Source organism: Oncorhynchus gorbuscha, linkage group LG03, assembly GCF_021184085.1.
Source record: "Oncorhynchus gorbuscha isolate QuinsamMale2020 ecotype Even-year linkage group LG03, OgorEven_v1.0, whole genome shotgun sequence".
Classification (NCBI taxonomy): Eukaryota; Metazoa; Chordata; class Actinopteri; order Salmoniformes; family Salmonidae; genus Oncorhynchus; species Oncorhynchus gorbuscha.
Genome location: NC_060175.1, coordinates 5,594,540 through 5,620,842, shown reverse-complemented (window position 1 = coordinate 5,620,842; position 26,303 = coordinate 5,594,540). Strand labels below are relative to the sequence as shown.

General features: G+C 43.2%; 1 protein-coding gene across 1 annotated transcript in view; it reads right to left on the bottom strand.

Annotated features, from left to right (window-relative positions):
* slc6a11b (solute carrier family 6 member 11b) overlaps positions 1-11,478 on the bottom strand; it is a 79,635-nt gene extending 68,157 nt beyond the window's left edge. The window contains exons 1-4 of the mRNA XM_046338760.1: positions 11,085-11,478; positions 5,811-6,026; positions 3,248-3,382; positions 953-1,093 (exon numbers count right to left, since the gene is read on the bottom strand). Of these exons, the coding sequence (XP_046194716.1) occupies positions 953-1,093; positions 3,248-3,382; positions 5,811-6,012 (478 nt within the window). The 5' untranslated portion in view covers positions 6,013-6,026; positions 11,085-11,478. The remainder of the gene's footprint in view (positions 1-952; positions 1,094-3,247; positions 3,383-5,810; positions 6,027-11,084) is intronic.
* Between the last annotated feature and the right edge of the window lie 14,825 nt (positions 11,479-26,303).

The window sequence follows — 26,303 nt, the reverse complement described above, 5'->3', positions numbered from 1 at the left end:
GAAACAGGGAACATATCACAGTTCTCTACTAGGAAACAGGGAACATATCACAGTTCTCTAGGAAACAGGAAACAGGGAACATATCACAGTTCTCTACGAGGAAACAGGGGACATATCACAGTTCTCTACTAGGAAACAGGGGACATATCACAGTTCTCTACGAGGAAACAGGGAACATATCACAGTTCTCTACGAGGAAACAGGGAACATATCACAGTTCTCTACTAGGAAACAGGGAACATATCACAGTTCTCTACTAGGAAACAGACAGGGAACATATCACAGTTCTCTACTAGGAAACAGGGAACATATCACAGTTCTCTACTAGGAAACAGGGGACATATCACAGTTCTCTACGAGGAAACAGACAGGGAACATATCACAGTTCTCTACGAGGAAACAGACAGGGAACATATCACAGTTCTCTACTAGGAAACAGGGAACATATCACAGTTCTCTACGAGGAAACAGACAGGGAACATATCACAGTTCTCTACTAGGAAACAGGGAACATATCACAGTTCTCTACTAGGAAACAGGGAACATATCACAGTTCTCTACTAGGAAACAGACAGTGAACATATCACAGTTCTCTACTAGGAAACAGACAGTGAACATATCACAGTTCTCTACTAGGAAACAGACAGTGAACATATCACAGTTCTCTACTAGGAAACAGACAGTGAACATATTCAGTATTGAACAACATGGAGGTAGATGGTCAGACTTGACTAGAATAGAATAGAATACACTAGAATAGAATAGACTAGACTAGAATATAATATAATACACTAGAATAGAATAGACTAGACTAGAATATAATATAATACACTAGAATAGAATAGACTAGAATAGAATAGAATAGAATAAATGTTTTTTTATATTTTTTATAAGTAGGACCCAGGTGAAGCAGGATGCATTATGGGTCTCAACGGAACAGGTGTGTTCTCACCTGTGTTCCAGTAGTGATCACACGAGGCCCAGGGTAGCTCCGTGGTGAAGCAGTTGAACAGGTAGAAGATAGCCCAGGACAGGATAACCACATAATACACATTCAAATGGGCCACGATCACCTGGGTCGCATAGCCAATACCTGTAGAACAGACAGAGAGATTACACAGGCATGAAACAGACAGAGAGATTACACAGGCATGGAACAGACAGAGAGATTACACAGGCATGAAACAGACAGAGAGATTACACAGGCATGGAACAGACAGAGAGATTACACAGGCATGGAACAGACAAGAGAGATTACACAGGCATGAAACAGACAGAGAGATTACACAGGCATGGAACAGACAGAGAGATTACACAGGCATGGAACAGACAGAGAGATTACACAGGCATGGAACAGACAGAGAGATTACACAGGCATGGAACAGACAGAGAGATTACACAGGCATGGAACAGACAGAGAGATTACACAGGCATGGAACAGACAGAGAGATTACACAGGCATGGAACAGACAGAGAGATTACACAGGCATGAAACAGACAGAGAGATTACACAGGCATGAAACAGACAGAGAGATTACACAGGCATGGAACAGACAGAGAGATTACACAGGCATGAAACAGACAGAGAGATTACACAGGCATGGAACAGACAGAGAGATTACACAGGCATGAAACAGACAGAGAGATTACACAGGCATGGAACAGACAGAGAGATTACACAGGCATGGAACAGACAGAGAGATTACACAGGCATGGAACAGACAGAGAGATTACACAGGCATGGAACAGACAGAGAGATTACACAGGCATGGAACAGACAGAGAGATTACACAGGCATGAAACAGACAGAGAGATTACACAGGCATGGAACAGACAGAGATTACACAGGCATGAAACAGACAGAGATTACACAGGCATGAAACAGACAGAGAGATTACACAGGCATGGAACAGTCCAGGGGGTGTCCTGGTACATCAAGCTGTCTCACTACAGAAACAGGAGATAGACTCATGTCCTGTCCAGGGGGTGTGCTGCCTCACTACAGGAACAGGATATAGACTAGTGTCCTGTCCAGGGGGAGTCCTGTACATCAAGCTGCCTCACTACAGAAACAGGAGATAGACTAGTATCCTGTCCAGGGGGTGTACTGGTACATCAAGCTGTCTCACTACAGAAACAGGAGATAGACTAGTGTCCTGTCCAGGGGGTGTGCTGGTACATCAAGCTATCTCACTACAGAAACAGGAGATAGGAGTCTATGAGCTGTTCAGCGGGACAGAGAGAGAGAAAATACTCAGGAAGGTTTAAACAAACACAGAACACACAGAACATAGAGAACACACAGAACACACAGAACACAGAGAACATACAGAACACACAGAACATACAGAACACACAGAACACACAGAACATACAGGTATGTAAATTCATCGGAAGGAAAAAAAACAGAGAGAATAAACTGGCATGGGATGGATAGTACATAAATTACATACATTACATAAATATGAATATAAATATATATAAAACATTATTTGACTTCCTTTCTCACTACGTTGGATAAATAACATCAATCATTACTTGAATTAAAGACATAAGGTCATAAGATAGATAAACATGAACAGTCAGCACAATCACCAGGACAGGATAAGTACTTAACTAATACTCAACTGGGAATGTAATCGAGAGGTGTCACGCCTTGGTCATTGTATTTTGTGTTTTTGGTATATGTTTGGGTAGGCCAGGGTGTGACATGGGTTTATATGTTGTGTTTCGTATTGGGGTTTGTATTATTTGGGATCGCGGCTGATTAGGGGTGTGGTATAGGCTTGGCTGCCTGAGGCGATTCTCAATTAGAGTCAGGTGATTCTCGTTGTCTCTGATTGAGAACCGTATTTAGGTAGCCTGAGTTCGCGTTGTATTTTGTGGGTGTTTGTTCCTGTCTCTGTGTAGTGTTCACCAGATAGGCTGTAATAGGTTTCACGTTCCGTTTGTTGTTTTTGTATTTATTCAGTTATTTCATGCACCGCGATTATCTTCATTAAAGTCATGAGTAACCTACACGCTGCATTTCGGTCTGACTCTCTTCTTACAACAGACGAACGACGTTACAAGAGGGTGATTGTTTATTTTGCTTTTATTATCATTATGAAGGGAATATAAAACACAATACTTGACTTTAGTGTTAATAATATAACCAAAATATAATTATTTAATGACATTAATGACATTATTTATTTATTTATTTTGTAATCGAGAAGAAAAATAAAATAAATAAAGGCATTATTACCTTCAAAGAGCGGGCAGCATTTCCTCCAACATGTGATGCCTCCTTCGCTGGTGAACTGTCCCAGAGCTGTCTCCAGGAAGAACACCGGGATGCCACAACATATAAAGAAGATTATATATGGTACGAAGAACGCACCTGGAAAACACACACACACACACACACACACACACACACACACACACACACACACACACACACACACACACACACACACACACACACACACACACACACACGTTGACTAGTGTTAAAGGAACGGTTCTTAATAATTATACCTTATGGGGCCCAGTTTCCCGGACACGGAAAACGCCCAAGTCCTTGGAGTAAGAAAAAAAAAAAGCCATTTTGAATGAAGATTATAATATTGAAAGTCCTAGAAGATTCTGTTTTTTACAGTACTCAAAAGAGACAGATTGGGAGGGGATCTTTCTTGAATAAAGAAGGACTAGTGGTGTCCAAATCAAATGTTTATTGGTCACATGGTTAGCAGATGTTATTGGTCACATGGTTAGCAGATGTTATTGGTCACATGGTTAACAGATGTTATTGGTCACATGGTTAACAGATGTTATTGGTCACATGGTTAGCAGATGTTATTGGTCACGTACAGTTTAGCAGATGTTATTGGTCACATGGTTAGCAGATGTTATTGGTCACGTACAGTTTAGCAGATGTTATTGGTCACATGGTTAGCAGATGTTATTGGTCACATACAGTTTAGCAGATGTTATTGGTCACATGGTTAGCAGATGTTATTGGTCACATGGTTAGCAGATGTTATTGGTCACATGGTTAGCAGATGTTATTGGTCACATGGTTAGCAGATGTTATTGGTCACATGGTTAGCAGATGTTATTGGTCACATACAGTTTAGCAGATGTTATTGGTCACATACAGTTTAGCAGATGTTATTGGTCACATGGTTAGCAGATGTTATTGGTCACATGGTTAGCAGATGTTATTGGTCACATACAGTTTAGCAGATGTTATTGGTCACATGGTTAGCAGATGTTATTGGTCACATGGTTAACAGATGTTATTGGTCACATGGTTAACAGATGTTATTGGTCACATGGTTAGCAGATGTTATTGGTCACATACAGTTTAGCAGATGTTATTGGTCACATACAGTTTAGCAGATGTTATTGGTCACATGGTTAGCAGATGTTATTGGTCACATACAGTTTAGCAGATGTTATTGGTCACATGGTTAGCAGATGTTATTGGTCACATGGTTAACAGATGTTATTGGTCACATGGTTAGCAGATGTTATTGGTCACGTGGTTAGCAGATGTTATTGGTCACGTGGTTAACAGATGTTATTGGTCACATGGTTAACAGATGTTATTGGTCACATGGTTAGCAGATGTTATTGGTCACATGGTTAGCAGATGTTATTGGTCACATGGTTAGCAGATGTTATTGGTCACATGGTTAGCAGATGTTATTGGTCACATGGTTAGCAGATGTTATTGGTCACGTGGTTAGCAGATGTTATTGGTCACATACAGTTTAGCAGATGTTATTGGTCACATACAGATGTTATTGGTCACATGGTTAGCAGATGTTATTGGTCACGTGGTTAGCAGATGTTATTGGTCACATGGTTAACAGATGTTATTGGTCACATGGTTAACAGATGTTATTGGTCACATGGTTAGCAGATGTTATTGGTCACATGGTTAGCAGATGTTATTGGTCACATACAGTTTAGCAGATGTTATTGGTCACATGGTTAGCAGATGTTATTGGTCACATGGTTAGCAGATGTTATTGGTCACATACAGTTTAGCAGATGTTATTGAGGGTGTAGGGAAATGCTTGTTCACATATTAACCACCAGATTAACATACAAATCCGCTACAATGTCATTGTTACAACACTGGTTTAAATCTCTTGGAAGTTGCATCAACACAATTAAATATCTGACCTCCTCTGTTGTTATAACAGAGGTCGGGAACATCTGACCTCCTATGTTGTTATAACAGAGGTCGGGAACATCTGACCTCCTCTGTTGTTATAACAGAGGTCGGGAATATCTGACCTCATCTGTTGTTATAACAGAGGTCGGGAACATCTAACCTCCTCTGTTGTTATAACAGAGGTCGGGAATATCTGACCTCATCTGTTGTTATAACAGAGGTCGGGGAACATCTAACCTCCTCTGTTGTTATAACAGAGGTCGGGAATATCTGACCTCATCTGTTGTTATAACAGAGGTCGGGAACATCTAACCTCCTCTGTTGTTATAACAGAGGTCGGGAATATCTGACCTCATCTGTTGTTATAACAGAGGTCGGGAACATCTAACCTCTGTTGTTATAACAGAGGTCGGGATATATCTGACCTCATCTGTTGTTATAACAACCCTATGATCTCATGGAAGAACAGCTACCCCCCCCTAATGACCTACAACATGTTTGAATCAATGTCTTACCTCCTCCAGTCTTATAGCACAGGTAAAGGAACGGTCATGTAATGGCTTAGATGTTGGGTTGTTAGTCGCTGGACCCAGGTTCCAGTCCCAGTCAGAATTTGCTATAATACAGTAGAATATCTTACCTCCTCCATTCTTGTAACACAGGTAGGGGAAACGCCACACGTTTCCCAGCCCTATGATCTCTCCGGCCACCGACAGGACAAACTCAATCTTGTTGTTCCAGTGGCCCCTCTCGTTGACCGGCTTCTTGTCGTTGGCTGCCTCGAAGTCCAGGGCGTCCTCTGGTTTGCCATTGATTACCGAGACTTTCTTCTCGCCTGTCATGGCGTTGCAACAGCCTGAAATGAAACGAATCGATTTTACACTCCTTCAATTAGATTAAACCTCTGGTTTAAGGCTATACAGTGATATTTAGATTTTGAAGCATGTTGATGATGAGGCAGCTGAGAGAGGCGGCCAGGGACAGGGTAGAGTAGAGTTAGGGTAGAGTAAAGGAGAGTAGAGTAAAGGAGAGTAGAGTTAGAGTAGAGTAGAATTAGAGTAGAGTAAAGGAGAGGAGAGTAGAGTTAGGGTAGAGTAAAGGAGAGTAGAGTTAGAGTAGAGTAGAATTAGAGTAGAGTAAAGGAGAGGAGAGTAGAGTTAGGGTAGAGTAAAGGAGAGTAGAGTTAGAGTAGAGTAAAGGAGAGTAGAATTAGAGTAGAGTAAAGGAGAGTAGAATTAGGGTAGAGTAAAGGAGAGTAGAGTTAGGGTAGAGTAAAGGAGAGTAGAGTAAAGGAGAGTAGAGTTAGGGTAGAGTAAAGGAGAGTAGAGTTAGGGTAGAGTAAAGGAGAGTAGAGTTAGGGTAGAGTAAAGGAGAGTAGAGTTAGAGTAGAGTAAAGGAGAGTAGAGTTAGGGTAGAGTAAAGGAGAGTAGAGTTAGGGTAGAGTAAAGGAGAGTAGAGTTAGAGTAGAGTAAAGGAGAGTAGAGTTAGGGTAGAGTAAAGGAGAGTAGAGTTAGGTAGAGTAAAGGAGAGTAGAGTTAGGGTAGAGTAAAGGAGAGTAGAGTTAGGGTAGAGTAAAGGAGAGTAGAGTTAGGGTAGAGTAAAGGAGAGTAGAGTAGAGTAGCGGTAGTGTACAGAGAGAGTAGAGAGTAGAATTAGAGTAGAGTAAAGGAGAGTAGAGTAGTACGGCCGGGGACAGGGTAGAGTACAATTATAGTAGAGTAGCGTTAGAGTAGAGTAAAGGAGAGTAGATTTAGGGGAGAGTAAAGGAGAGTAGAGTTAGAGTAGAGTAAAGGAGAGTAGAGTTAGAGTAGAGTAGAATTAGAGTAGAGTAAAGGAGAGTAGAATTAGAGTAGAGTAAAGGAGAGTAGAATTAGAGTAGAGTAAAGGAGAGTAGAATTAGAGTAGAGTAAAGGAGAGTAGAATTAGAGTAGAGTAAAGGAGAGTAGAATTAGAGTAGAGTAGAATTAGAGTAGAGTAAAGGAGAGTAGAGTTAGAGTAGAGTAGAATTAGAGTAGAGTAAAGGAGAGGAGAATTAGAGTAGAGTAAAGGAGAGTAGAGTTAGGGTAGAGTAAAGGAGAGTAGAGTTAGAGTAGAGTAGTACGGCCGGGGACAGGGTAGAGTACAATTATAGTAGAGTAGCGTTAGAGTAGAGTAAAGGAGAGTAGATTTAGGGGAGAGTAAAGGAGAGTAGAGTTAGAGTAGAGTAAAGGAGAGTAGAGTTAGAGTAGAGTAGAATTAGAGTAGAGTAAAGGAGAGTAGAATTAGAGTAGAGTAAAGGAGAGTAGAATTAGAGTAGAGTAAAGGAGAGTAGAATTAGAGTAGAGTAAAGGAGAGTAGAATTAGAGTAGAGTAAAGGAGAGTAGAATTAGAGTAGAGTAGAATTAGAGTAGAGTAAAGGAGAGTAGAATTAGAGTAGAGTAAAGGAGAGTAGATTTAGGGGAGAGTAAAGGAGAGTAGAGTTAGAGTAGAGTAAAGGAGAGTAGAGTTAGAGTAGAGTAGAATTAGAGTAGAGTAAAGGAGAGGAGAATTAGAGTAGAGTAAAGGAGAGTAGAATTAGAGTAGTGGTAAAGGAGAGTAGAATTAGAGTAGTGGTAAAGTAGAGTAAAAGTAGAGTTATAATAGACTAGAATATAATAGAGTAGAATATAATAGAGTAGAATATAATAGAGTAGAATATAATAGAGTAGAATATAATAGAGTAGAATATAATAGAGTAGAATATAATAGAGTAGAATATAATAGACTAGAATATAATAGAGTAGAATATAATAGAGTAGAATATAATAGAGTAGAATATAATAGAGTAGAATATAATAGACTAGAATATAATAGACTAGAATATAATAGACTAGAATATAATAGACTAGAATATAATAGACTAGAATATAATAGACTAGAATATAATAGAGTAGAATATAATAGAGTAGAATATAATAGAGTAGAATATAATAGAGTAGAATATAATAGAGTAGAATATAATAGAGTAGAATATAATAGAGTAGAATATAATAGAGTAGAATATAATAGAGTAGAATATAATAGAGTAGAATATAATAGAGTAGAATATAATAGAGTAGAGTAGAGTCATGGCCAAAATAATTTTGTGAATGACACAAATATTAATTTCCACAAAGTTTGCTGCTTCTGTGTCTTTAGATATTTTTGTCAGATGTTACTATGGAATACTGAAGTATAATTACAAGCATTTCATAAGTGTCAAAGGCTTTTATTGACAATTACATGAAGTTGATGCAAAGAGTCAATATTTGCAGTGTTGACCCTTCTTTATCAAGACCTCTGCAATCTGCCCTGGCATGTTGTCAATTAACTTCTGGGCCACATCCTGACTGATGGCAGCCCATTCTTGCATAATCAATACTTGGAGTTTGTCAGAATTTGTGGGTTTTTGTTTGTCCACCCGCCTCTTGAGGATTGACCACAAGTTCTCAATGGGATTAAGGTCTGGGGAGTTTCCTGGCCATGGACCCAAATATCAATGTTTTGTTCCCCGAGCCACTTAGTTACCACTTTTGCCTTATGGCAAGGTTCTCCATCATGCTGGAAAAGGCATTGTTCATCACCAAACTGTTCCTGGATGTTTGGAAGAAGTTCCTCTCGGAGAATGTGTTGGTACCATTCTATATTCACGGCTGTGTTCTTAGGCAACATTGTGAGTGAGCCCACTCCCTTGGCTGAGAAGCAACCCCACACATGAATGGTCTCAGGGTGTTTTACTGTTGGCATGACACCAGAGAGTGAGGTATATTTAGAGTAGTGTTAGAGTAGAGTGAGAGAAGAATAGAGTACGAGTAGAATAGAGGTAGAGGTAAAGTAGAGTAGAGTAGAGTAGAGTAGAGTAGAGTAGAGTAGAGTAGAGAGAGTAGAGTTAGAGTAGAGTGAGAGAAGAATAGAGTACGAGTAGAATAGAGGTAGAGGTAAAGTAGAGTACAGTTAGAGTAGAGTAGAGTTATAGTAGAGTACAGTTAGAGTACAGTTAGAGTAGAGTAGAGTAGAGTAGAGTAGAGTAGAGTAGAGTACGGTTAGAGAAGAGTAGAGTTACAGTAGAGTTACAGTAGAGCAGAGCTAGAGAAGAGTTAGAGAAGAGTTAGAGTAAAGTAAGAGTACAGCTGGAGTCATGTTCGAGTAGAGTATAGTAGAGTAGAGTTATACTAGAGTAGAGTATAGTAGAGTTATAGTAGAGTAGAGTTAGAGTAGAGTAGATGTAGAGTTATAGTAGAGTAGAGTTAGAGTAGAGTAGATGTAGAGTTAGAGTAGAGTAGAGTTATAGTAGAGTTATTGTATGTATAGTAGAGTAGAGTTATTGTATGTATAGTAGAGTAGAGTTATTGTATGTATAGTAGAGTAGAGTTATTGTATGTATAGTAGAGTAGAGTTATAGTAGAGTTATAGTAGAGTTATAGTAGAGGTAGAGTAGAGTTATAGTAGAGTAGAGTTATAGTAGAGTACAGTTATAGTAGAGTAGAGTTACAGTAGAGTAAAGTAGAGTTATAGTAGAGTTATAGTAGAGTAGAGTTATAGTAGAGTATAGTAGAGTAGAGTTATAGTAGAGTAGAGTAGAATTATAGTAGAGTAGGGTAGAGTATAGTTATAGTAGAGTAGAGTTATAGTAGAGTAGGGTAGAGTTATAGTAGAGTAGAGTTATAGTAGAGTAGAGTAGAATTATAGTAGAGTAGAGTAGAGTAGAGTTATAGTAGAGTAGAGTTATAGTAGAGTAGAGTTAGAGTAGAGTAGAGTTAGAGTAGAGTAGAGTTAGAGTAGAGTAGAGTTATAGTAGAGTAGAGTTATAGTAGAGTAGAGTTATAGTAGAGTAGAGTTATAGTAGAGTAGAGTTACAGTAGAGTAGAGTTATAGTAGAGTTATAGTAGAGTAGAGTTATAGTAGAGTATAGTAGAGTATAGTAGAGTAGTTATAGTAGAGTAGAATTAGAGTAGAGTAGAGTATAGTTATAGTAGAGTAGAGTTATAGTAGAGTAGGGTAGAGTATAGTTATAGTAGAGTAGAGTTATAGTAGAGTAGGGTAGAGTATAGTTATAGTAGAGTAGAATTATAGTAGAGTAGAGTTATAGTAGAGTAGAGTTATAGTAGAGTAGAATTAGAGTAGAGTAGAGTTGGAGTAGAGTAGAATAGAGTTGGAATAGAGTAAAGGTAGAGTAGAATAGAGTTAGAGTAGGGTAAAGGTAGAGTAGAGTAGAGTTATAGTAGAGTAGAGTTATAGTAGAGTAGAGTTATAGTAGAGAGTTCGAGTAGACTTATAGTAGACTAGAGTAGAGTTGGAGTAGAGTAGAGTAGAGTTAGAGTAGAGTAGAGATGGAGTAGAGTAGAGTTAGAGTAGAGTAGCGTTATAGTAGAGTTAGAGTAGAGTTATAGTAGACTAGAGTAGAGTTGGAGTAGAGTAGAGTTGGAGTAGAGTAGAGTTAGAGTAGAGTAGAGTTGGAGTAGAGTAGAGTTAGAGTAGAGTAAAGGTAGAGTAGAGTTCCACCACTTTAGGATGACACTGGGAGACTGGGAGTCTTCGACTACAATCACCGGAAATTACACAAGAGATTTGCATTTGCAATGTGGGGTCTCCATGACCTACAAGAACCTCAACTTAAGCCCTGTTACAAAATTGGTATGATATAGTTTATAAACGGACATTCAAATAAAATAAAATAGAGCTGTGTCCTTAATCATGAGGTCCCCCAAATGCAACAATTGTCTCTCCAATTAAGGAACAGCATGACACAATTGAATTTAGGTGTGACAAAGTAATGAGCGCAAAACGACACATCATCAACTCTTACAATTGATTTTTAAAAATCATGATTCATATCGACCCCGCCTTCCCCCTCGTATGGTGGATGAAAGAAAGCATGAATTGACAAAGAGGTGAAGTCTGAAGTCACACTACTCACCGATATACTGTAGGTTATATAGTAAAGAATATACTGTAGGTTATATAGTAAAGCGCTCCGTGGCTTTAGACTCTAAGAAGAGAACCAGGACGCGATAAAGAAGGAGAGAAAAAAATGAAGTTCTGGATGTTTTTTCCGCCGTCAGTTGAATGTGGTTATTTTTGTTTTGTCTCCGTCTATATAAAGGAAGATTCCGGTTAGGCGGCAGCGGTAGATTTCTCGTACCAGGCTCGCGCTGGATAGGATAACATGCAACTGCGCAGCCGGTGGGTAAAGCGCGCGATGTGTTCTCCTAACGCCTCCGGTTGGACAGAAGCCACGAGGTAACCGTAACCACACAGGGCGGTGTTTCACACACCATTGTAAACTCACGCTACACAGCACAGGGGAAAAGGGGGGGACGGAGTTACGAAGACCAACGGAAAGATAACCAGGCTGAACAAAATGAGGAAAAATGATAGCCTATAGCTCACCGACTCGAGAGAGTGTGAGGTTTTATTCTTGGTGTGTGGGTATTTGTTGTTGTTGTGTTTGTTGAGCCGGGGGGGGGGGGGACTTTGATTTAGAAATTTGACGGAACTGTATTGTGAATGTACTGTATAGAGTCATACAAGCTTTTGTGGTTTCAGTGCATCGTGTGTAGTAAATAACCCGTCAACCATCATAACTGCATGTTTCCATAACACGTGGTCACTACAGTAGCAAAGTGACAAGTTGTCATAAACTTTTATTACATTTAAAATGACAAGTTCTCGCTTTAAAAACCGAATGAAAACTCAAATAAAATTTTACTAAGTATTCTGATGACTTCAAAAATATTTTTTTCCAAAACAGGTGAATTAAACTTTTTTTTTTTTTTACAAAACTAGTTGAACAAAGTGGAAATGATCAATATTGTAAAGATGAATGACCTACAAGTAGAGAAATGTTGCAGATATTAGCATAATCATTTGCTAAAAACACAGTTATTTAATAGTTCTAAATATATGTATTTTTTTTAACCTAAGTTCAAGGGGTGTTGAGAAGGAAAGTCGAACCTAAAGAGTGGACGAGTGGCTGTGAGTTAAAGGAGTTTACGGGGTACTACTGACTATTTTGCCGAATCCTAGCCACATGATCAGCAGGGAAATATCAAGAGAAGGAAGGAGAGTCAAACCTAAAGAGCTAGAAACCATTGATTTATGAATTGATGTCAGTGGTGTTGTATCCTTTGTTGAGACAAAGGCCTTTGCATCCCAAATGGCACCCTAATCTCTTTATAGTGCACTACTTTGGACCAGTGTCCACGAGGCTCTGGTCAAAAGGAGTGCACTATAAGGGGAACGGGGGGGGGGGCATTTGGAACACAAACAGGGGTTCAGGCAGCATACAAACAACCGACCTGTTGTGCCTACGAGTTTGTCAAGGCAACACACACATTCCTTAAAGGGGAATTTCTGCCAAGATATATATATAGGCATTACTATATTAACCACATTATGTTTTTGGTCATTGAACATTAAACAGTATCCAAACCACAAGCTTGAACGAGAGAATTTTCATTTCACTGGTAGAATCAGGAAAGTTTCGAACTTCCTGTGTATTGTGCCCCGCTTGGTAGATGGGGCATTCCCACAAAACATGGCATTCATAGAAAATGCAGATACTGCCCCGCTTGGTAGACGGGGGCATGCCCACAAAGCCTGGCATTCATAGAAAATGCAGATACTGCCCCGCTTGGTAGACGGGGCATGCCCACAAAACCTGGCATTCATAGAAAATGCAGATACTGCCTCGCTTGGTAGATGGGGGCATGCCCACAAAGCCTGGTATTTTCATTCATGCAGATACTGCCCCGCTTGGTAGATGGGGGCATGCCCACAAAACCTGGTATTTTCATTCATGCAGATACTGCCCCATTTGGTAGATGGGTGCATGCCCACAAAGCCTGGTATTTTCATTCATGCAGATACTGCCCCGCTTGGTAGATGGGTGCATGCCCACAAAGCCTGGTATTTTCATTCATGCAGATACTGCCCCGCTTGGTAGATCGGGGCATGCCCACAAAGCCTGGTATTTTCATTCATGCAAATACTGCCCCGCTTGGTAGATGGGTGCATGCCCACAAAGCCTGGTATTTTAATTCATGCAGATACCCACTAGGTAACTTGATGGCTTTGTTTACTTTGAACGACCAACACATAGTAATCTCAGAACATCTCTAGGCAGGGGGCCTCCCAAGTGGCGTCACTACAGACCCAGGTTCAATCCCAGGCTGTCGTAGACCCGTGAGGCGACGCAAGAGTCGTCCGGGTTAGGGGAGGGAGGGCTTGGCCAGCCGGGATGCCCCTCTCCCATCGCGCTCTAGCGACTCCTTGTGGCAGGCCGGGAGCATGCCAGTTGTACGGTGAGCATGCCAGTTTGTACATTGCTGCAGCTGGCTTCCGGGTTAAGGGAGCAGTGTGGCTTGGCAGGGTCGTGTGTCGTAAGTGGCTCTTGACCTTTACCTCTCCTGAGTCCGTACGGGAGTTGCAGAGACTACCAATTGTAGTTTTTTTTAAAGTACAAAACCAATTGTAGTTTTTTTTTAAGTACAAAACAAAACAACAAAAATAACATCTCTCTGTAAAATATTTTTGAAAACGTTTGTTTTTTCATCATTTGCACGTGTTCTATGTCTGATTTGATTCATTAGGTTCCCTATTAGCCACCGTTACTGACGACATCTAGTCTGACACATAACGAAAACACATACAAAATACACACTATATTGCAATAGTCTACTGTAGCCTCAACAGCTCTCTGTAGGGTAGCACCATGGTGTAGCCGGAGGACAGCTAGCTTCCGTCCTCCTCTGGGTACATTGACTTCGATACAAAACCTAGGAAGCTCATGGTTCTCACCCCCTTCCATAGACTTACACAGTAATTATGACAACTTCCCAGAGGACGTCCTCCAACCTACCAGAGCTATTGCAGCATGAACTGACATGTTGTCCACCCAATCAAAGGACCAGATAGTTAATCTAGTACTGAAAGCATAAGCTACAGCTAGCTAGCACTACAGTGCATAAAATATGTAGTTGAGCAGTTTTGAACAAATTAAATTCCAAAATTAAGCAGAAGCAAGAGTTAGGTGAGAGAGAGATCTATATTTGGCTGTATATATTTTTTACTTTCACTTTCACTTAGCTGATTGCAACTAGCTAGTTTAGCCTACTCTAACAGTGAGTATGTTAGAGTAGGCTAAACTAGCTAGTTGCAATCAGAGAGCTAGCTGGCTATGGCTATCCAACAGAGAGGAATGCTATGTTAGCTAGCTGGCTATGACTTTCCAACAGAGAGGGATGCTATGTTAGCTAGCTGGCTAAGGCTATTCAACAGAGAGGGATGCTACTAACTGTTAGCTTGTTAGCACAGGCCTGCTAACCATCTGAATCGCCGCATCCCAAACACTCACAGGACCCATATTTACTTTCAATCTCTTTTCGATTTTTTATTTGTTTATACCTTCCGGTAACCTGCCTCACCCAATGTGATACGGAATCGCTATAATTTTAAATTTTTAGAACACACTCAAGAACCTCCAGAAGCTAACCAGCTAACTAGCTACAAGCTATTTAGTCATTGTTAGCCACTGCTAGCGGCTTTTTTTTGGCACAGCAAGCCAGTTTTTTTTTACCTGGATAATACTCGCCAGTCCAGCTTCCCTGCCCCATCCACCGCTGCCCCCTGGACACTGATCACTTGGCTACATACCTGATGCATGCTGGACTGTCCATTAATCACGGTACTCCATTCTGCTTGTTTATGTTTTATCTGTTGGCCCCAGCCGCACTCAGGCTATGTGTGTAGTTAATCCGACCCTCACTGCCTAGTCAACGCCATTTTACCTGCTGTTGTTGTGCTAGCTGATTAGGTGTTGTTGTCTCACCTACTGTTTTAGCTACTGTTTTAGCTAGCTCTCCCAATTCAACACCTGTGATTACTGTATGCCTCACTGTATGTCTCTCTCAAATGTCAATATGCCTTGTATACTGTTGTTCAGGTTAGTTATCATTGTTTTAGTTTACAATGGATCCCCTAGTTCCACTCTTCATACCCCTGATACCTCCTTTGTCCCACCTCCCACACATGCGGTGACTTCACTCATTACAAACAGCATGTCCAGTGATACAACCTCTCTCATCATTACCCAGTTCCTGGGCTTACCTCCGCTGTACCCACACCCTACCATACCCCTGTCTGCGCATTATGCCCTGAATATATTCTACCATGCCCAGAAATCTGCTCCTTTTATTCTCTGTCCCCAACGCTATCGGCGACCAGTTTTGAAGCCTTTAGCCGCACCCTCATTCTACTCCTCCTCTGTTCCGCGGGTGATGTGGAGGTAAACCCAGGCCCTGCATGTCCCCAGGCACCCTCATTGTTGACTTCTGTGATCGAAAAAGCATTGGTTTCATGCATGTCTCCTCTCTAAGTTTGTTTTACTCACTGCTTTAGCACACTCTGCTAACCCTGATGTCCTTGCCGTGTCTGAATCCTGGCTCAGGAAGGCCACCAAAAATTCTGAGATTTCCATACCCAACTATAACATTTTCCATCAAGATAGAACTGCCAAAGGGGGAGGAGTTGCAGTCTACTGCAGAGATAGCCTGCAAAGTAATGTCATACTTTCCAGGTCCATACCCAAACATTTCGAACTACTAATTTTGAAAATTACTCTCTCCAGAAATAAGTCTCTCACTGTTGCCGCCTGCTACCGACCCCCCTCAGCTCCCAGCTGTGCCCTGGACACCATTTGTGAATTGATCGCCCCCCATCTAGCTTCAGAGTTTGTTCTGTTAGGTGACCTAAACTGGGATATGCTTAACACCCCGGCAGTCCTACAATCTAAGCTAGATGCCCTCAATCTCACACAAATCATCAAGGAACCCACCAGGTACAACCCTAAATCTGTAAACAACGGCACCCTCATAGATGTCATCCTGACCAACTGGCCCTCCAAATACACATCCGCTGTCTTCAACCAGGATCTTAGCGATCACTGCCTTATTGCCTGTATCCGCTACGGAGCCGCAGTCAAACGACCACCCCTCATCACTGTCAAACACTCCCTAAAACACTTCTGTGAGCAGGCCTTTCTAATCGACCTGGCCCGGGTATGCTGGAAGGACATTGACCTCATCCCGTCAGTTGAGGATGCCTGTTCATTCTTTAAAAGTAACTTCCTCACCATTTTAGATAAGCATGCTCCGTTCTATCCAACAGAGAGGGATGCTATGTTAGCTACCTGGCTATGGCTATCCAACAGAGAGGGATGCTATGTTAGCTAGCTGGCTACGGCTATCCAACAGAGCGGGATGCTATGTTAGCTACCTGGCTATGGCTATCCAACAGAGAGGGATGCTATGTTAGCTAGCTGGCTATGGCTATCCAACAGAGAGGGATGCTATGTTAGCTAGCTGGCTATGGCTATCCAACACCGGAACGCTTCCAAGTCAAGGTAAGCATTTGGTTGTATTAATTTATTGCCCTCTAGCAGAACTGCTCAACTGCTTTCTGACTGTACAAATCAAATCCAATTTTATTTGTCACGTGCGCCGAATACAATAGGTGTAGACCTTACAGTGATATGCTTACTTACAGGCTCTAACCAATAGTGCAAAAAAGCATTAGTTGAACAATAGGTAAGTAAAGAAATAAAAACAACAGTAACAAGACAGGCTATATACAGTAGTGAGGCTATATACAGTAGAGAAGCTATATACAGTAGAGAAGCTATACACAGTAGAGAAGCTATACACAGTAGAGAGGCTATAACAGTAGCGAGGCTATAAAAGTAGCGAGGCTACATACAGACACTGGTTAGTCAGGCTGATTGAGGTAGTATGTACATGTAGATATGGTTAAAGTTAGTTTGCATAAATGATGAACAGAGAGTAGCAGTAGCGTAAAAGAGGGGTTGGTGGGTGGTGGGTGGCGTGACACAGTACACTGTACTGAATGATTGTAGCGGGTTTACTAACGCGTTAGTTCTAGTAGCTATATTGACTATGACATGACACAGATGTAGGCTGAGTTAGCAGTCATGATATGAAGGTGTCACGTGTGCTCCTCCCTCTTCGGCCTCTAGGTCACCAGGCTGCTCGTTATGGCGCACACCTGCCACCATCGTTACAGACTGACGCCTCACCAAAAGGAAGCATCAGGGAGTGTTTTATTTATTAATTAAAACATTTTGGGAGGAGATGTCGGTTCCGGGTGTACCTGGGAATCCGCTTGTTCGGATTCCCCTGCCTCAGCTGACTCGACGGGTTTCCATACCTCAACGGGTTCGACAGGCTGCCAAGCCTCAGCTGGCTCGATAGGCTGCCAAGCCTCAGCTGGCTCGATAGGCTGCCAAGCCTCAGCTGGTTCGACGATAGGCTCCCAAGCCTCAGCTGGCTCAATAGGCTTCCAAGCCTCAGCTCGATCGATAGGCTCCCAAGCCTCAGCTGGCTCGATAGGCTCCCAAGCCTCAGCTGGCTCGATAGGCTGCCAAGCCTCAGCTGGCTCAATAGGCTCCCAAGCCTCAGCGGATCGATAGGCTCCCAAGCCTCAGCTGGTTCGATAGGCTCCCAAGCCTCAGCTGGCTCAATAGGCTCCCAAGCCTCAGCTGGCTCAATAGGCTCCCAAACCTCAGCTCGATCGATAGGCTCCCAAGCCTCAGCTGGCTCGACAGGCTGCCAAGCCTCAGCTGGATCAATAGGCTCCCAAGCCTCAGCTGGTTCGATAGGCTCCCAAGCCTCAGCTGGCGCAATAGGCTTTCAAGCCTCAGCTCGATCGATAGGCTCCCAAGCCTCAGCTGGCTCAATAGGCTCCCAAGTCTCAGCTGGTTCGATAGGCTCCCAAGCCTCAGCTGGCTCAATAGGCTCCCAAGCCTCAGCTGGTTCGACAGGCTGCCATCCTCAATGGGATCGATAGGCTCCCAAGTCTCAGCTGGTTAGATAGGCTTCCAAGCCTCAGCTGGCTCGATAGGCTCCCAAGCCTCAGCGGGTTCGATAGGCTCCCGAGCCTCAGCGGGTTCGATAGGCTTCCGAGCCTCAGCGGGTTCGATAGGCTTCCAAGCCTCAGCTGGTTAGATAGGCTCCCGAGCCTCAGCGGGTTCGATAGGCTCCCATGCCAGGGAGGGGTACTGTCAGGTATGCTCTTTCTCCAGGGCGCTAGGACGCCATGCTCCCGCATCTCAGCTGGATCGATGGGAGCACCTTAGCTGCGGTGACCGGTCCGCTCCTGATCCCTGGGATTGTCATCTTGATCTGTGTCCTGTGGCTGGAGCCGCGTTTCGGGGAGGGGGTACTGTCACATGTGCACCCTCTCCAGCCTCTAGGTCGCCAGGCTGCTCGTTATGGCGCACACCTGTCACCAGCGATACACTCATAATGACACTCACCTGGACTCCTTCAACTCCTCGATTACCTGCCCTTCATATGTCACCTCCCTTTGGTTTCTTCCCCAGTCGTCAGTGTTCCTGTTTCATGTCGGTGCGATGTTCGTGTTTCTTGTTTTGTATTGTGTCCCATTTATTTAATGAAGCACTCATTCCGTGAACTTTCTTCCTGACTCTCAGCGCACATCGTTACAGAAGGTTTGGCTTGGAAAGGTTTTTTTCGCCTGGTCACAGACAGCTGATGGGTTGTGCACTGAAGTCCACAAGTGAAGGGAAAAGCTGAGAGGAGGAGAACGCAATAGATAGTAGCGAGAAGGAATTATATATATATATACAACGAGGAAAGTGATCATGCTGTTTTTAAATGGCTGCTATGATAGTGATCTGTTTGATTGTGCTCAGGAGTGTACATCATTATGCCGATTCTGTTGAAAAACGTTTCTTAAAACGGAAGCAAACATTACGAAACGGGGATAAACATACCTGAATTTGTCCAATAGAAACTCTCATTTGCAACTGTCGGACTAATAATTACACCCTAGATCACCTAGATGCGGAATTGATTGTGTCTGTTACTCAAACTGACGAGAAGTAGTAGGAAGGATCGGAGGACCAATGCGCAGCGTGGTATGTGTTCATGATTCTTTTAATAGAACACGGAAAAATACAAGATAACAACGTGAAATAACAAAAACAGTTCCGTGTGGAACACACAGACACAGAAAATAATCACCCACAACCCAAGGGTGAAAACAGGCTGCCTAAGTATGGTTCTCAATCAGGGACAACGATTGACAGCTGCCTCTGATTGAGAACCATACCAGGCCAAACACAGAAATACCAACTCATAGAAAAATGAACATAGACAACCCACCCAACTCACGCCCTACCATACTAAAACAAAGACATAACAAAAGAACTAAGGTCAGAACGTGACAGTACCCACCCCCCCCCCCCCCAAAGGTGCGGACTTCGGCCGCAAAACCTGAACCTATAGGGGAGGGTCTGGGTGGGTAGTCTGTGCCCGCCTCTTTACCCACCAACGTGGCCTCTTTAGAGTGGCGACCCTCGCCGCCGACCTCTGACTGGGGAACCTAGCAACAGGTCCCGAATGGACGGGAGATTCCGGCAGCACCGGACAGGCGGGAGACTCCAGCGCGACTCTGGCAGCTCCGGAGTAACGGACGGCTCTGACAGCTCCTGACTGGCGGGCGGCTCTGGCAGCTCAGGACAGACGGGAAACATTAGCAGCTCAGGACAGACGGGAGACTCTGGCAGCTCAGGACAGACGGGAGACTCTGGCAGCTCAGGACAGACGGGAGACTCTGGCAGCTCAGGACAGACGGGAGACTCTGGCAGCTCAGGACAGACGGGAGACTCTGGCAGCTCAGGACAGACGGGAGACTCTGGCAGCTCAGGACAGACGGGAGACTCTGGCAGCTCCTGACTGGCTGGCAGCTCTGGCAGCTCAGGGCAGATGGGAGACTCTGGCAGCTCAGGACAGACGGGAGACTCTGGCAGCTCAGGACAGACAGGAGACTCTGGCAGCTCAGGACAGACAGGAGACTCTGGCAGCCCAGGACAGACGGGAGACTCTGGCAGTGCTGGACAGGCGGGAGCACCTGTAGGGAGGAGACGGAGAGACAGCCTGGTGCGGGGGGCTGCCACCGGAGGGCTGGTGTGTGGAGGAGACACCGGATAGACCGGACCATGGAGGCGCACTGGAGGTCTCGAGCACCGAGCCTGCACAACCCTACCTGGCTGGATACTCCCCGTAGCCAGGCCAGTGCGGCGAGGTGGAATAGGCCGCACTGGGCTGTGCTGGCGAACCGGGGACACCTGTCCCTCCATGACCTCCCCTTTATCTGTCCCTCCAGGACCTCCCCTTTATCTGTCCCTCCACGACCTCCCCTTTATCTGTCCCTCCACGACCTCCCCTTTATCTGTCCCTCCACGACCTCCCCTTTATCTGTCCCTCCACGACCTCCCCTTTATCTGTCCCTTCATGACCTCCCCTTTATCTGTCCCTCCATGACCCCCCCTTTATCTGTCCCTACAAGACCTCCCCTTTATCTGTCCCTCCATGACCTCCCCTTAATCCATCGAGAGGGTAGTTCACAGGATACAGTTCTGCTGCAATGACACACAAATTAATTATGTTTCTCTCCATCTGGACTCCACTCCAGGAAGAAGCCCAGGTACCACAAGACAAAACATATATATATATAAATTCTAGTCTTTTGTATAGTTTAAAAGACAGCTGAACTGTGCCAGCACAACATCAACATCAACATTAGGGTAGACTAACTGAACATGTGTCACGACTTCCGCCAAAGTCGGTCCTTCTCCTTGTTCGGCGGTCGATGTCCCCTACCTTCTAGCCATCTCCGATCCATTTTTCATTTTCCATTGGCTTTGTCTGGTCTTCCTTCACACCTGTTTCCAATCCCATCAATTACATGTTGTGTATTTAACCCTCTGTTTCCCCTCATGTCCTTGTCGGAGATTGTTTGATTGTGCTAGTTATGTGTTGGTGTGCGACAGGTTTTGTACACACTTTTTATTACTTTGTAATTTTGGTTTTGGAGTTTTGTGAAACACATATTAAACAACTCCGTTTATACCAAGTTCGATTCTCCTGTGCCTGACTTCCCTGCCACCAACACGCACCACATTACAACAAGCAGAGATGATATTTAGAAAAAATATCTAGCCTAATAGAAAGACATATAGCATAACTCTCAATTTTTGCACAGTGACCAGACCGTGCAGGAGGTACGTAAGTATCTAACTGCAGCCATGTCTATCAGGCATGCTGAGGCAAATATTTTTATATTAAAACCAGTTGATCAGTTTTAGAGGTTTTTTTACAACAGTAAATTGTTTTAGCAGACGTTTCTCCTCTCACTGTTAGTTAACTTAGCTAGCTAGCTAGGTGGATAGCAAATAATAGCAAATAATAGTTCTTTACATGTGTTTGGAATTTTATCTTGCGTCATGCCTACAATTCTGTGAGATGGAAATATATTCACGGTTATAATCATAACCAATGTCAACCCTTGTCAATTATGTTACATAGCTAGCTAGTTACAGTTGTTGATGACACGTTTGCAAACAAGTAACAAATGTGAGGCGTGGCACATAACAAGTTAGCAGGCTAACTAGCAAGCCAACTCCAGTCATGTGCTCACATTAGCTGATAAACTTAGCTTTAGGTGGCTGGTTGTAACACTATAGCAATCGAGATACATTAGATCTCCGATTGTAAAACCTCTTCTATCTTTGGTCATAGATATGGCCACCTGCAGTTGTTTCGCTAACTTAGCTAGATAGCTAGACTAGCTAGTAAAAATAACCTACCTAGCTACCTAAGTTAGCAAACAGAAAAATAATGTGATTTCCTCCCACTCTAACACAGTAGTATGATAGCCAGTAATACACCATATCAAATCAAATATTTTTTTTTACATAATTGTATTTATTTATATAGCCCTTCGTACATCAGCTGATATCTCAAAGTGCTGTACAGAAACCCAGCCTAAAACCCCAAACAGCAAGCAATGCAGAAATTCAGAAAGGCCTAAAACCTAGGAAGAAACCTAGAGAGGAAACAGGCTATGTGGGGTGGCCAGTCCTCTTTGGGCTGTGCCGTGTGGAGATTATAACAGAACATAGCCAAGATGTTCAAATGTTCATAAATGACCAGCAGGGCCAAATAATAATATATAAACCATATGGGTTTTAGATAAACTAAAGTTAGTTTAACTAGGTGGCTTGCAGGGAAAATGCCACAGTGTTTGTCATCTGTCCTCTTGGTGCTAGCTGCTGTCATCGTCTGTAGCTGAGCTTCCAGCTAAATCCAATACTTTGTTTCAAAATCCTCTTTGCTATATTCCGGTTGAAACATGCATGGTTGAATGCCACCACATAACATATAAACTCAGATAAAGAAAACGTCCTCTCACTGTCAACTGCGTTTATTTTCAGCAAACTTAACAATGTGTCCCTGAACAAAGGTGAGGTCAAAATGAAAATAACAGTCAGTATCTGGTGTGGCCACCAGCTGCATTTAAGTACTGCAGCGCATCTCCTCCTCATGGACTGCACCAGATTTGCCAGTTCTTGCTGTGAGATGTTACCCCACTCTTCCACCAAGGCACCTGCAAGTCTCTGATATTTCTGGGAGGAATGGCCCTAGCTAGCCCTCACCCTCTGATCCAACAGGTCCCAGTCGTGCTCAATGGGATTGAGATCCGGGCTCTTCGCTGGCCATGGCAGAACACTGACTTTCCTGTCTTGCAGGAAATCGCGCACAGAACGAGCTGTATGGCTGCTGGCATTGTCATGCTGGATGGTCATGTCAGGATGAGCCTGTAGGAAGGGTACCACACGAGGGAGGAGGATGTCATCGTTGTAAAGCACAGCGTTGAGATTGCCTGCAATGACAACAAACTCAATCCGATGATGCTGTGACACACCGCCCCAGACCATGACGGACCCTCCATCTCCAAATTGATCCCTCTCCAGAGTACAGGCCACAGTGTCACGCTCATTCCTTCGATGATAAACGCGAATCCGACCATCACTTCTGGTGAGACTAAACCGTGACTCGTCAGTGAAGAGCACTTTTTGCCAGTCCTGTCTGGTCCAGCGACGGTGGGTTTGTGCCCATAGGCGACGTTGTTGCCGGTGATGTCTGGTGAGGATCTGCCTTACAACAGGCCTACAAGTCCTCAGTCCAGCCTCTCTCAGCCTATTGCGGACAGTCTGAGCACTGATGGAGGGATTGTGCGTTCCTGGTATAACTTGGGCAGTTGTTGTTGCCATCCTGTACCTGTCCCGCAGGTGTGATGTTCGGATGTACCGATCCTGTGCAGGTGTTGTTACACATGGTCTGCCACTGCGAGGACGATCAGCTGTCCATCCTGTCTCCCTGTAGCTCTGTCTTAGGCGTCTCACAGACAGGACATTGTAATGTATTGCCCTGGCCACATCTGCAGTCCTCATGCCTCCTTGCAGCATGCCTAAGGCACATTCAAGCAGATGAGCAGGGATCCTGAGCATCTTTCTTTTGGTGTTTTTCAGAGTCAGTAGAAAGGCCTCTTTAGTGTCCTGAGTTTTCATAACTGTCACCTTAATTACCTACCGTCTGTAAGCTGTTAGTGTCTTAACGACCGTTCCACAGGTGCATGTTAATGAATTGTTTATGGTTCATTGAACAAGCATAGGAAACAGCGTTTAAACCCTTTACAATGAAGATATGTGAAGTTATTTTGATTTTTATGAATTACTTTGAAAGACAGGGTTCTGAAAAAAGGGAAGTTTCTTATTTTCGAATTCGTACTGATGAGGCAAATCACTTTAAGGCATTGTCTGGTCCCCTTTAACTGTATCGAATACCCTCCAATCGAAACACACAAGAAACTTGTCATAAAACGCCCAAGGTAACAGACCAACCAGCATGCAGCACAGGGGTCCGAGCTGTGCTGTGCATAAAGAGTAGTGGCCACCAGAGAAGCAGACTGGCAGGAAGTCACTTTCCTTTGAAAGCAACACTGGCTGCTGTTTCCCTTTATTCTATTAGCATTTCAATTAGCATGTTAGTCGTTTAGCAGACGCTCTTATCTACAGAGACTTACAGTCAGTGAGTCGTTTAGCAGACGCTCTTATCTAGAGAGACTTACAGTCAGTGAGTCGTTTAGCAGACGCTCTTATCTAGAGAGACTTACAGTCAGTGAGTCGTTTAGCAGATGCTCTTACCCAGAGAGACTTACAGTCAGTGAGTCGTTTAGCAGACGCTCTTATCTAGAGAGACTTACAGTCAGTGAGTCGTTTAGCAGACGCTCTTATCTAGAGAGACTTACAGTCAGTGAGTCGTTTAGCAGACGCTCTTATCTAGAGAGACTTACAGTCAGTGAGTCGTTTAGCAGACGCTCTTAACTAGAGAGACTTACAGTCAGTGAGTCGTTTAGCAGATGCTCTTACCCAGAGAGACTTAGTCAGTGAGTCGTTTAGCAGACGCTCTTATCTAGAGAGACTTACAGTCAGTGAGTCGTTTAGCAGACGCTCTTATCCAGAGAGACTTACAGTCAGTGAGTCGTTTAGCAGACGCTCTTATCCAGAGAGACTTACAGTCAGTGAGTCGTTTAGCAGACGCTCTTATCTAGAGAGACTTACAGTCAGTGAGTCGTTTAGCAGACGCTCTTATCTACAGAGACTTACAGTCAGTGAGTCGTTTAGCAGACGCTCTTATCTACAGAGACTTACAGTCAGTGAGTCGTTTAGCAGACGCTCTTATCTACAGAGACTTACAGTCAGTGAGTCGTTTAGCAGACGCTCTTATCTAGAGAGACTTACAGTCAGTGAGTCGTTTAGCAGACGCTCTTATCTAGAGAGACTTACAGTCAGTGAGTCGTTTAGCAGACGCTCTTATCTAGAGAGACTTACAGTCAGTGAGTCGTTTAGCAGACGCTCTTATCTACAGAGACTTACAGTCAGTGAGTCGTTTAGCAGACGCTCTTATCTAGAGAGACTTACAGTCAGTGAGTCGTTTAGCAGACGCTCTTATCTAGAGAGACTTACAGTCAGTGAGTCGTTTAGCAGACGCTCTTATCTAGAGAGACTTACAGTCAGTGAGTCATTTAGCAGACGCTCTTATCTAGAGAGACTTACAGTCAGTGAGTTGTTTAGCAGACGCTCTTATCTAGAGAGACTTAGTCAGTGAGTCGTTTTGCAGATGCTCTTACCCAGAGAGACTTACAGTCAGTGAGTCGTTTAGCAGATGCTCTTACCCAGAGAGACTTACAGTCAGTGAGTCGTTTAGCAGACGCTCTTATCTAGAGAGACTTACAGTCAGTGAGTCGTTTAGCAGACGCTCTTATCTAGAGAGACTTACAGTCAGTGAGTCGTTTAGCAGATGCTCTTATCCAGAGAGACTTACAGTCAGTGAGTCGTTTAGCAGATGCTCTTACCCAGAGAGACTTACAGTCAGTGAGTCGTTTAGCAGATGCTCTTATCCAGAGAGATTTACAGTTACATTCAGACATACGTTCAGGTAGCTAAAACAACCAGTCACAGGAAGTGAACATTTCCTCAGTAAAGCAGCTATCTGAAAAATATGTGCTCCTAAGAAGTCGACAAAAATGTTAGTGCAACAAAGAGAAGTACAACAGAAAGGTTTTTTTTTTTTTTTTTTAATAACACTTCTCACACACTCTAAAGTCTCTAAAGTCTACCTACGTGTACCAGGAACACATTCCAACTGGGCGCAAACTGGTTGAATCAACGTTGCTTCAGCGAAATCTGTCGATGTATTGTATGGTGGAATCTAATTGGACAACAAACCAAACACAATTCAATTCAATCACGTTTGAAATACAATGAATAGCCAATTAAGTTGTCAAGAAGTTATATGTTGAATTCACATCTCCAACTCATGCAAATATAAAAGTTAAAGAATGGGAATAAGGCCAGTGGCTCAGATGAAACTAGCAGTAGACACTGGTACCTTCCCTTTCAATGTTTAAATATTTGGTGGCGTGGTCAACTAAACACAATGCAATATCACTTTTACAGTAAATAACTTAAAGTAAAACATCTTGCATATTAATGTAATATTCAAACTTAAAATGTTTAATTCATGGACCAAATTTGAGGTTAGTTCCTGCCAAGGCAGCAGCTACTCTTCCCTGGGTTTATTATGGATCCCCATTAGTTCCTGCCAAGGCAGCAGCTATTCTTCCTGGGGTTTATTATGGATCCCCATTAGTTCCTGCCAAGGCAGCAGCTACTCTTCCTGGGGTTTATTAT